The sequence below is a fragment of the Bombina bombina genome, chromosome 1 (genome assembly GCF_027579735.1).
Source record: "Bombina bombina isolate aBomBom1 chromosome 1, aBomBom1.pri, whole genome shotgun sequence".
NCBI lineage: Eukaryota > Metazoa > Chordata > Amphibia > Anura > Bombinatoridae > Bombina > Bombina bombina.
Window position 1 is genome coordinate 1325349725 of NC_069499.1, and position 12926 is coordinate 1325362650.

Below are 12926 nucleotides of genomic sequence, written 5' to 3' on the forward strand. Positions count from 1 at the left end.
TATTCCTATCCACAAGGAACATTTTCGGTTCCTAAGGTTCGTCTTTCTGGACAAGCATTACCTGTGGCACTTCCATTCGGATTAGCCACTGCTCCAAGGATTTTCACAAGGGTACTAGGGTCCCTTCTAGCGGTGCTAAGACCAAGGGGCATTGCAGTAGTACCTTACGTGGACGACATTCTGATTCAAGTGTCGTCTCTGTCAAAAGCAAGGGCTCATACGGACATTGTCCTAGCCTTTCTCAGATCTCACAGGTGGAAAGTGAACATAGAAAAAAGTTCTCTGTCCCCGTCAACAAGAGTTCCCTTCTTGGGAACAATAATAGTTTCCTTAGAAATGAAGGTTTTTCTGACAGAGGCCAGAAAATCAAAACTTCTAAGCTCTTGTCAGGTACTTCATTCTGTTCTTCTTCCTTCCATAGCGCAGTCCATGGAAGTAATAGGTTTGATGGTTGCGGCAATGGACATAGTTCCTTTTGCACGAATTCATCTAAGACCATTGCACCTGTGCATGCTCAGACAGTGGAATGGGGATTATACAGACTTGTCTCCGACGATACAAGTAGATCAAATAACCAGAGATTCACTCCGTTGGTGGCTGACCCTGGACAACCTGTCACAGGGAATGAGCTTCCGCAGACCAGAATAGGTCATTGTCACGACCGACGCCAGTCTGGTGGGCTGGGGCGCGGTCTGGGAACCCCTGAAAACTCAGGGTCTATGGTTTCGGGAAGACTCTCTTCTCCCGATAAACATAATGGAACTGAGAGCGATATTCAATGCTCTCAAGGCTTGGCCTCGACTAGCAAAGGCCAAATTCATATATCAACCATCAGGGGGTAACAAGGAGTTCCCTGGCGATGGAGGAGCATCCGGGGGAGTGGGAACTCCATCTGGAAATCTTTGCCCAAATAACTCAATTATGGGGCATTCCAGACATGGTTCTGATGGCCTCTCGTCAGAACTTCATGGTCCCTTGTTACGGGTCCAAATCCAGGGATCCCAAGGCGACTCTATTGGATACAATAGTAGCACCTTGGATCTTCAACCTAGCTTATGTATTCCCACCGTTTCCTCTCATTCCCAGGCTGGTAGCCAGGATCAATCTGGAGAGGGCTTCGGTGACCTTGATAGTTCCTGTGTGGCCACGCAGGACTTGGTATGCAGACCTGGTGAATGTGTCATCGGCTCCACCATGGAAGCTACCTTTGAGACAGGACCTTCTTATTCAGGGTCCATTCGAACATCCGAATCTGGTTTTCCTCCAACTGACTGCTTGGAGTTTGAACGCTTGATTTTATCAAAGCGTGGGTTTTCAGATTCTGTAATAGATACTCTTATTCAGGCTAGAAAGCCTGTAACTAGAAAAATTTACCATAATATATGGAAAAAATATATCTGTTGGTGTGAATCTAAAGGATTCCCATGGAACAAGATAAAAATTCCTAAGATTCTTTCCTTTCTACAAGAAGGTTTGGAGAAAGGATTTTCTGCGAGTTCTCTGAAGGGACAGATCTCTGCTTTATCTGTTTTACTTCACAAAAGGCTGGCAGCTGTGCCAGACGTTTAAGCGTTTGTTCAGGCTCTGGTTAGAATCAAGCCTGTTTACAGACCTTTGACTCTTCCCTGGAGTCTTAATCTAGTTCTTTCAGTTTTTCAAGGGGTTCCGTTTGAACCCTTACATTCCGTAGATATTAAGTTATTATCTTGGAAAGTTTTGTTTTAGGTTGCAATTTCTTCCGCTAGAAGAGTTTCTGAGTTATCTGCTCTGCAGTGTTCTCCGCCCTATCTGGTCCATGCAGATAAGGTGGTTTTTAGGTACTGAGCCTGGTTTTCTTCCGAAGGTTGTTTCCAACAAAAATATTAACCAGGAGATAGTTGTACCTTCTTTGTGTCCGAATCCAGTTTCATAGAAGGAACGTTTGTTACACAATTTGGACGTTGTCTGTGCTCTAAAATTCTATTTAGATGCTACAAAGGATTTCAGTCAAACATCTTCCTTGTTTGTTGTTTATTCTGGTAAAAGGAGAGGTCAAAAAGCAACTTCTACCTCTCTATCTTTTTGGCTTAAAAGCATCATCAGATTGGCTTATGAGACTGCCGGACGGCAGCCTCCTGAAAGAATCACAGCTCATTCCACTAGGGCCGTGGCTTCCACATGGGCCTTTAAGAACGAGGCTTCTGTTGATCAGATATGTATTACAAATTTGATACTTTTGCTTCTTCTGAGGCTATTTTTTGGGAGAAAGGTTTTGCAAACCGTGGTGCCTTCCATCTAGGTGACCTGATTTGCTCCCTCCCATCATCCGTGTCCTAAAGCTTTGGTATTGGTTCCCACAAGTAAGGATGACGCCGTGGACCGGACACACCTATGTTGGAGAAAACAGAATTTATGTTTACCTGATAAATTACTTTCTCCAACGGTGTGTCCGGTCCACGGCCCGCCCTGGTTTTTTAATCAGGTCTGTTGATTTATTTTCTTTAACTACAGTCACCACGGTATCATATGATTTCTCCTATGCAAATATTCCTCCTTTACGTCGGTCGAATGACTGGGGAAGGCGGAGCCTAGGAGGGATCATGTGACCAGCTTTGCTGGGCTCTTTGCCATTTCCTGTTGGGGAAGAGAATATCCCACAAGTAAGGATGACGCCGTGGACCGGACACACCGTTGGAGAAAGTAATTTATCAGGTAAACATAAATTCTGTTATTTGTGTTCATATATCTTTATGTAGTTATATGTGTATATATGTATTTACAGACATATACAGTATATATATATATATATATATATATATATATATATACACACACACATATAAACACATCAATACATATGTATACATATACACGTATAGCTAAAGTGCATTGGAGCCCTTTGCAGTTAAGGCACAGTCCACTCCAGAATTATTGTTTAAAAAGATAGATAATCCCTTTATTACCCATTCTCCAGTTTTGCATAACTTACCTCTGCAGACTGCCCTCTTATTTCAGTTCTTTTGACCGGCTTACATTTTAGCCAATCAGTGCCCTCTCACAAGTAACTCCACGGACGGGAGCACACTGTTATCTATATGGCACACATGAACTAACACCCTCTAACTGTGAACAACTTTCAGGTAAGAGGCGGCCTTCAAGGGCTAAGAAATTAGCATATGAGCCTACCTAGGTTTAGCTTTTAACTAAGAATTCCAAAGAACAAAGCATATTTTATGAATGATAAAAGTAAATTGGAAAGTTGTTTAACCATTTTAGTGCTAAGCACTTTCCCACCTAGGTGCTTTTTTTTAACTTTTGTATTTTCCAGATTCCCAAGACTTACACCGTTAGAAAGGTTAGGCGATTACCATTCCAACGGTGGATCTGTAGCTGCTTAGATGCCTGAGATACAGGCGTCTAAGCAGCATGCTCTTTCCCTATACTTTGTATTGTAAATTTGTAATAAAGTCGTTTGGTGACATCATCACGTCATTGCACGTGATGACACGGCGCAAAACGTGAAGCCCTGTCGATGCGTGACAGGCCCGATCGCCGGTGTAGGAATGGGTGGGAGCCCCCATATCTCCCTCAAGGTGGGAGAGTGCTAGCAACGGCTCTGAGCCGTCGTTAGCACCAGAGTGGGAAACTCTGCGATGGCTCTGAGCCGTCGTTAGCACTCGGGTTAAAATTACATGCACTATCTAATTCATGAAAGTTTAGATTTGACTAGACTGCCTTTTAAGTAGATGTAAACAAGAAAAATCATATTTATGCAATATACATTTTTAATAAAGTGTTATGCTGTGTATTTACTGTAAATATTCCACATGCTAATGTTCTGCACAAAATATGTTCTTTGCATTTATAAATAGATAATCCTATATATATCTGTATTTATCTATACCTATATGTAAGCATCTCTCTCTTTTTTTCTCTCTCTCTCTATATTTATATATATATATATATATATATATACACATCGGATATATGTAGAAATATGTATTTATGAATAAATAAAATATATTCATTAGAATGTGAAATATTCATATTTTAATGTCGGGTTAGAACACTTCAGAATCTGCACTCAGGTTTGCACGCAAGTAGTGTTAGGTTTTTTCCCACCTTTTTATATTGCTCCATTGACTTCTATGGGGGAATACGTTAAAGCGCACGTACGTGATATTCTAACATTGGCTTTTTTGCGCACATCGGGTTAGTGCATGCACAAAAACTTTTTATTTTCAACTTGTAATACGAGTGCTACCCGATGTGCGCAAAATACGGCTCCACTTGTAATCTGGCCCTATCTTGGCACTCAATGCGTTACTAACATATCTAGCTGATATCCTCTGCAGGGTTGGACTTTATTGTGTCATTTAGTGAGAATGCACCTGATCAGTTTATGCCATGCAGTTTTTGTAAATGAACTTCACTCCTTAAATCTTGGATCACACAGTATCAGGGAGAATATGCATCATACTGTATAAACAAAAGAATATCGACTCTGGAAACCACAAATTGGCAAAAATAAATAAATAATCACAGTAGCATTTTCTTAAGATGTCAAATTTCCATTTAGCAATCACACTAAAGTTCCATAATGGAGTAATGTGCACAGCTAATGTATAATTATGACTAATTAATAATTACGTTCAGGTGCAAGTACTCTATGGGGTCTTGTTTCTTTCTATCAAATGCATGGAGAAAGGAAAGCCAGTATGCAGACTGTAGTGAAATAAATGCATCCTTGTATATTAGGGCATAACCTTACATATAAGCACAGGTCTCATTTTGTCCGCTGCATGCAATAGTACCCTATTTAAGTCTGAAATAATGATTTGGGGGTTCAAAATACCATTAACTGTTTAGTGCATTTTAGAAATTGGACCTTGCATGTCTAGACAATAGTACTTTCTTTTTTTAATCGCATGAGGTGAATTGCAATAATGGTTATATTGTCCATCTTTTGCAATAATGGTTATATTGTATATCTCTTGTAATAATGGTTATATTGTCCATCTTATATGACAGTTTCTGGATTTGGTGATTACAATCTGTATTTAAGAGACTTACAATTCCTAACTTTGTTTTACATTGTATGGTATCCCACATGTAAAAATGTTTTTATGTAATGTAGGAATATCTACCTAGGTATTCCCTAAGTTTTCACCTTCTTTTCTTTTTTTTCTTTGCAACAAAGGGTGGGGGGAACTGACCCTTTTTGTCTTGTGATATTACAAACCTAGGTTGACAGTCCGTTATACTGCGGCATCCATGCAGAAATTTGCTTCCTCTATAGCCCCTCATATCACTACTCTTCTGGTACATGGGAAGCAGGTATTGCTTTGGCAGGAAGACTGGCCTCCTAAAACAGTGCATGACTTACAGGTTTATTGTCTTTTAAAAACAACTTTTTACTAACTTTCCTGTTCACCTGTGAAGCAGCATGAAGAGTCTGCTATGTATGAGAGCAACATCTGCATACCTATGTGTATGGGGAAAAAAAAGTTAAACATAACCGAACATGCATTTGAAAGGGTGTATCTTAAATGCTAGAAAATCATGTTTCTTCTGGAGGGAATGCTCCAAAAGCAAGTAACCAGTAAAAAAGTTAATAGATTTTTTTTTCTTCAACCTCAAAAAAATATTGCAGGTATATCTAATAAATATGAGTGTCACTTTTTAGTTTACACAGAGAAGGAGATGTATTTAATTATTGTTTTATGGTTTGTGTCCTTAACCATTGCAATATCACCATGTAGACTTATTAAGCCTATTCCCGATTCCTGTGCTTAGTCTGGAGAAAAAAAACCCCATATAAAACAAGAAATAGTGAGTGTAAAGTGAGCCATTTGATTAATTAGTCAGCCCTCTGTTTAAAGGGACATTATACACTAGATTTTTCTTTGCATAAATGTTCTGTAAATGATCCATTTATATTGCCCATACAGTTTTTTTGTTTTTTTTTAAATGGATAGTTTTGCTTATTTTTAAATAACATTGTTCTGATTTTCAGACTCCTAACCAAGCCCCAAAGTTTTAGGAGAATACCGACATATACTTACTCCAGCTTGCTCCTGTTTGTTTAAAGGGTCATTTCATATGCAAAGGAGGGGGAGAGGGGGCTTGTCTGTTCCAGTAACCTTCTAAACAGATCTAAACTGGAAGCTTCTGAGTATGTTTTTAAACGGTTTTATGCTGGATTTTCATATCAGTATCTGTGCATATTATTCTTTATAGTAGTCTATTACATGCAGTTATTTGAAAATTGGTGTATACTGTCCCTTTAAGGAGAATCATTGTGGTTAAATGTATTTGACCACAGATCAAATTACCTCCCAATATGTTAGACATGAGATCAGAACCTTGTACACAGCACATCCTTTATTAAGTTATATGTTCAAAACATATGAAATGCTGTTCCCCAGCAATTATTATGGTGCTCAAACATCAGACCTCATACCAGATGCATATATCTAACAAACTCTTTTACATGACCAAATCTGAGATTTCAGATCAGAAGCCATCCCCGTGCAACCTCTTTAGTAATTGCTGTGCCCAAGTTAACAGCCCTTAGATCATAAGCATATTCCTAGCAACATCAGATGGGTTATGTAATTAAGCACTCACAATTTGCTTAGGGTAGAGATTTATTCAGCTGAGATATGGTGAACAGGAACTTTAGTTTACTCGTTTGTTGCATGTTAAATGCTTGACGTTCTTTTTAATCATCTGCTACTAACTAATACATTTTAACTCATCCTGGAATTAAACGCAGTGATGTTTGAGAATACACATGAATGTGTGTTTTCTTTTCCTGTTTAATTTCTGACTACAGGCTTCATGGAGTTAGGTCTGCTCAATAGAAATCATCTTTTTCAGCACCACAGAGGGAATTGTCTGTTTCACACAGTGTAAATCTCATCATAAGCCCTTTTAATGGTTTTACCTGGGAGTTTCTTATAGGCTTGGTTTGTTCAGAGTACAGCGTCTCATCCCACTCCAATATGAACACAGCGCAGTCAATACAAGCGAGCACTACAGGAGATAATCTCTAGGGTGTTTGACCCTAAAGATTATCTCTTCAAGGGCCTTGCTTACATTGATCCTATTATGTTCTGTAAAATGTGCACTTAAAGGAACCTGCTATGGATTTGCACAGTTGGCCCCAAACAGCCTTGCAAACATATAATAAAGACACTTGTTAGTAATGTTCAAAGAAGTTTAACATCTGATGCATTCTTCTTTTTTTAAATTTGTTCTCTGCATGTTTATTAGATTTTCCGTAAAGAGGACAACTATAAAATGTAATTCTCTGGATCAAAAACATTATGCCAACCCATGATGTATACATTTATTATCCTGTAGTGGTTTTTATACAGAAATAAGTATATATAGCCCCCCTGTTTTTATGACCATCCTTTCCATAGTTAGCCTCCACTTTTAAACTAGGAATATATATGTAGGTCACACAGATTGGTTTTTCCTTCCTAAAATAGGGAGAGTCCATAGCTTAATTCCTTACTGTTGGAAAATACAACACCTGGCCACCAGGAGGAGGCAAATACACCCTAGCCAAAGGCTTAAATATCCCTCCCACTTCCTCATTACCCCACTCATTCTTTGCCTTTCATCACGTTAGGAGGTGGCAGAGAAGTGTCAGAAGATTCGGAGAGTCCTGAAAAAGGGTATCTGCCCTTCGAGATAGAACTGGAGTTTTAAGTAGTCATGTCAACCTCTCAGTGAGAGTATTGATGAAAGTTAGAGTCTGGAGATGCAGGGAAAAAACGTTTTTATTTGTGTTCTTCTGTGGGTATAACCTGAGCTATGGAGAACTCTGACATGTTAGAAGGTACTCCTTCTGTGCTAAATCATACCTGTTTATATTGTGAGGAGAGTGTGGTTTTCCTGCCCACTCAATTATAACAGTGTTAAGACATGTGGAACATAAAGTCTAAGAAGGGAGACAAGCCTGCCAAGGCTCTTAGTCCCTCTGAGCCATCTACCTCTCAGTACTCGGCATCCCATCAGATTACTTCCCTTGCTACATTATCCACTCCACATGTAGTTTCCCGTAGCACATCTAATCCTCCATCTGGAGGGGGCCTTCTTCCTGCGGACTTTGCCGCGCAGTTACAAACGGTGGTGTCTGTGGCCCTCAGTGTATTACCTCGCTCTAACAAATGCAGGAGAAAGGTTAAACATAACTCTCTTGACCCGGAGTCATCTAAATATTTATCGGATTTAGCTATTATGTCCCAGTTATACGATGATGAGTTAACCTCTGTAGCTTCAGAGGGTTAACTTTCTGGGTCGGAGTTCTTGGCCTCTAAACCTCCTGCTGCGGAGGAACCATTCTTTAGATTTAAAATTGACTACTTGCGTTTTTTTATTAAAGGAGGTTCTGTCTACGTTAGAGGTTCCAGAGGCTGCGCTGCCTGAAGAACCTATGATACCTAAATTAGACAGAGTTTACAAAGACAGGAAAGTTCCTTTGACTTTCCTGTGCCGGTTAAGATGGTGAACATTATTAAGAACAAATGGAAAAGAATTGGTTCTTCCTTTTCCCCCTTGTCTACTTTTAAATAGTTGATCCCGGTTCCAGACTCTCAACTGGATTTGTGGGGCTCCATTCCTAAGGTGGATGGTGCTATCTCTACGCTTGCTAAATGTACTACTATACCTCTTAAGGATTGTTCTTAATTCAGAGAGCCGATGGTTACGAAAATGGAAAACCTTTCTGAGAAAGATGTTTCAACATACAGGATTTTTGTTTCAACCGGCGGCTGCAGTTGCCGCGGTTGCCGGCGCAGCTACCTACTGGTTCGACTCTTTGTCGGAACTCATTGAGGTGGAGTCTCCCCTTGAGGATATTCAAGACAGAATTAAAGCTTTGAGAATTGCTCATTCTTTTATCTGTGATGCGAACATGCAAATTATTCACCTAAATGCAAAGGCCTTTGGCTTTGTGGTCCTAGCCCGCCGGGCACTCTGATTAAAGTCTTGGTCTGCGGATATGAATTCTAAGTCCAGACTCCTTTCTCTTCCCTTCAATGGAAAGGTTTTATTTGGTCCAGGCCTGGACTCCATTATTTTTTACGGTTACCTGAGGCAAGGGTGTGTTCCTACCGCAAGATATCAAGAACAAGGCTAAGGGGTGACAATCTTCAAATTTTTGTTCTCACAAATCCCAACAACAACAATCCTCCTCCAAGCCCGAGCAACCCAAGAGTACTTGGAAGCTGGGTCAGTCCTGGAATAAATCCAAGCAGAATAAGAAGCCCTTCGAAAACAAATCAGCATGAAGGGGCGGCCCCTGATCTGGGATCAGATCAAGTTAGGGGGCAGACTGTCTCTGTTTTTCAGACGCCTGGTTCAAGGACGTACAGGATCCGTGAGTCCTGGAGGTGGTATCTCAGGGATACAAGATAGGCTTCAAATCTCATCTGCCAAGGGACAGTTGTCCCAGTGCCTATCGAAGAAAGAGGTTTGGGGTTTTATTTAAACCTTTTCGTGTTTCCCAAAGGAGGAGGGAACTTTCCACCCAATTCTGGACCTAAGGTGCTTAAACAAATTTTCTCAGTGTCTCTTCCTTCAAGATGGAGACGATAAGGTCCATCCTTCCTTTAATTCAGGAAGGCCAGTTTATGACCACTATAGGTCTGAAGGACACTTACCTTCATGTTCCAATCCACAGGAAACACTTTCAGTTCCTGAGATTTGCATTACTGTACCAGCACTTCCAGTTCATTGACCTTCCATTTGGCCTAGCTACTGCTCCAAGAATCTTTACGAAGGTTCAGGGGGCTCTTCTAGCCGTTGACAGAATTTAGGGTATTGCAGTAGCTCCATACTTGAACGATATTCTGGTGCAAGCCACCATCCTTTCGTCTTCCGGAAGAATTCTCAGAGCCCCTTTTCAGTCTTCTTCAATCACATGGATGGAAGATAAACTTGGAAAAGAGTTCTCTTATCCCAAGTACCAGGGTGGAATTCCTGGGTACTATAATAGACTCCATAACCATGAGGATATTTCTAACAGACCAGAAACATTACAAGCTAACTTCAGCATGTCTTGCCCTCCGGACCTCCTTGAGTCCCTCTATGGCTCAGTGTATGGAGGTGATTGGTCTCATGGTGTCTTGTATGGACATAATTCCTTTTGCCAGGTTCCGGCTCAGACCTTTACAACTGTGCATGCTGAGGCAGTGGAGTGTTGATCATTCAGATCCGTCTCAACAGACAGTTTTAGACAGCTGGTCGAGAGAATCGCTCTCTTGGTGGCTCTGTCCAGACCATCTATCCCGAGGGACATGCTTCTTAAGACCATCATGGGAGATTGTGACTACGGACGCAAGCCTATCCGGATGGGGAGTTGTTTGGGGTGGCAGGAAGGCACAGGGGGTTGTGGACTCAGGAGTCCTCCTCCCTCCCAATCAATATTTTGGAGCTACGGCATTCTTCAAGGCCTTGAAGGCTTGGCCACTTCAGGGTTCGTCCCAGTTTATCAGATTCCAATCAGACAATATAACCTCGGTGGCTTACATCAATCATAAGGAAGGAAGTATTTCCGATTATGGAGTGGGTGGAGGCCCGCAGCGGTTCGCTGTCAGCGATCCACATTCCGGGTGTGGACAACTGGGAGGCGGATTTTCTCAGCAGGCAATTCTTCCATCCAGGGGAATGGTCTCTCCATCCCGAGGTGTTTGCAGAGATATGCAGCAAGTGGGGGATGCTGGAGATAGATCTCATGGCGTCTCATCTCAATACCAAGCTACCCAGGTACGGGTTGAGGTTGAGGGATCCTCATTAGATGCACTAGCAGTGTCCTGGAGTTTCAAACTCATATATCTTTTTCCTGCATTACCGCTTCTTCCTCAAGTGGTGGCCTGCATCAAGCAGGAGTGGGTATCAGTAATCTTGATTGCTCCATCATGGCCGCGAAGGGCATGGTTCATGGATCTAGTGGGGATGTCCTCATCTCCTCCATGGAAGTTACCTTGTCGCATAGACCTGCTGATACAAGGTCCATTTGTTCATCAAAATCTAGATTCTCTGAAGCTGACTGCGTGGAGATTGAACGCTTAGTCTTAGCCAAGAGAGGTTTATCTGAGAGTGTCATTGATACTCTTATTCAAGCTCGTAAACCAGTTATTCAGCGTATCTACCATAAGGTGTGGAGGACCTACTTAGTCTGGTGTGAAGAGTGTGTTTTTTCCTGGCACAGAGTTAAAGTTGCCAGGATCTTAACTTTTCTCCAGGATGGGCTGGAGAAGGGCCTTTCTGCTAGTTCCCTGAGGGGACAGATTTCGGCCCTGTTGGTTTTATTGCACAAGAGACTGGATGAGCTTCCAGACGTGCAGTCCTTTTTTAAGGCTCTGATTAGGATCAGACCTGTGTTTAGATCTGGGGCTCCTCCTTGGAGCCTAAATCTTGTTCTTCAGGTTCCGTTTGAGCCTCTGCATTCCGTTCACATTAAATTGTTATCTTGGAAGGTTCTCTTTTTATTAGCTATTGCCTCTGCAGGCAGAGTTTCTGAGATCTCTGCTTTGCAATGTGAGCCCCCTTATCTGATTTTTCATGCAGATAAGGCAGTTTTATGTACTAAATAAGGTTTTCTTCCTAAGGTTGTGTCAGATCGCAACATCAATCAGGAGATTGTGGTTCCTTCCTTGTTTCCTAATCCTTCATCAAAGGAACGCTTACTTCACAATTTGGATGTGCTTTGCACCTTGAAGTTCTATCTTCAGGCTACTAAGGAGTTTAGACAATCTTCCTCTTTGTTTGTTGTCTATTCGGGGAAGCTTAAGGGGCAGAACGCTACTTCGACTAAATTATCTTTTTGGTTAAGGAGTGTCATCCGCTTAGCTTATGAGACAGCGGGACATCGTCCTCCTGAGAGGATAATGGCTCATTCCACTAGAGCAGTGGCTTCCTCTTGGGCCTTTAAGCAAGAGGCCTCTATGGATCAGATTTGTAAGGTGGCTACCTGGTCCTCCTTACATACTTTTTAAAAATTTTACAAGTTTGATGTTTTTGCTTCGGCTGAAGCAGCTTTTGGGAGAAAAGTTTTGCAGGCTGTGGTGCCCTCAGAATAGGGTCCACCTCTTTCTTTTTGTTCCCTCCCGTTATTCATTCAGTGTCCTCTGGAGCTTGGGTATAGTTTTCCCAACAGTAAGGAATAAAGCGTGCACTCTCCCTATCTTAGGAAGAAAAACATGATTTATGCTTAACAGATAAATTCCTTTCCTTCCGGATAGGGAGAGTCCACGGCCTGCGCCCGTTTTTTCTTGTCTATGGGCGGTCCCCTATTATTTATATTTTATTCTTCTGGCATCATTTATACCCTAATGTTTCTCCTACTTTTCCTTGTTCCCTCAGCGGAATGACTGGGGTAATGAGGAAGCCGGAGGGATATTTAAGCCTTTGGCTGGGGTGTATTTCCCAGCAGTTAGGAATGAAGCCTTGGACTCTCCCTATCCGGAAGGAAAGGAATTTAGTCTTAACTTTGTTCTTAAAGTTTTGCAACAGGCTTTGTTTTAGCCTATGAATTCTATAGATATTAAGTTATTATCTTGAAAGGTTTCATGTCTTCTGCTCGGAGAGTTTGTGATCTCTCAGCTTTGCAGTTTGACTCTCCTTATCTCATATTTCAGGTAGATAAGGCTTTTCTCCGTACATAGTTTGGTCTTCTTCCTAGGTTGCTTCGGACAGAAATAGTAATCAGGAATTGTTGTTCCTTCTCTCTGTCCTAATCCTTCTTCTTATAAAGAGCGTTTGTTGCACAACCTAGGCGTTGTGCGGGCTCTTAAATTCTATCTGCAGGATACGAAGGACAGTCTTCTGCTTTGTTTGTTTGTTTTTCTGGAAAACGTAAAGGCCAGACAGCTTCTGCTACTTTTCTTTCTCTCTCTGGTTGAAGAAATGTTATTCATATGACTTATGAG

General features: G+C 41.4%; 1 protein-coding gene across 3 annotated transcripts in view; it reads left to right on the plus strand.

The window, feature by feature from the left end:
* The window catches only part of PHKB (phosphorylase kinase regulatory subunit beta), a 1109273-nt gene that overhangs the window by 1011176 nt on the left and 85171 nt on the right, over positions 1-12926 (plus strand). The window contains exon 25 of one of the 3 annotated variants that reach the window (XM_053701974.1): positions 5226-5316. The exons of the other annotated variants lie outside the window; for them this stretch is intronic. Within the exon in view, the coding sequence (XP_053557949.1) occupies positions 5226-5316 (91 nt within the window). The remainder of the gene's footprint in view (positions 1-5225; positions 5317-12926) is intronic. 3 annotated transcript variants of the gene reach the window in all.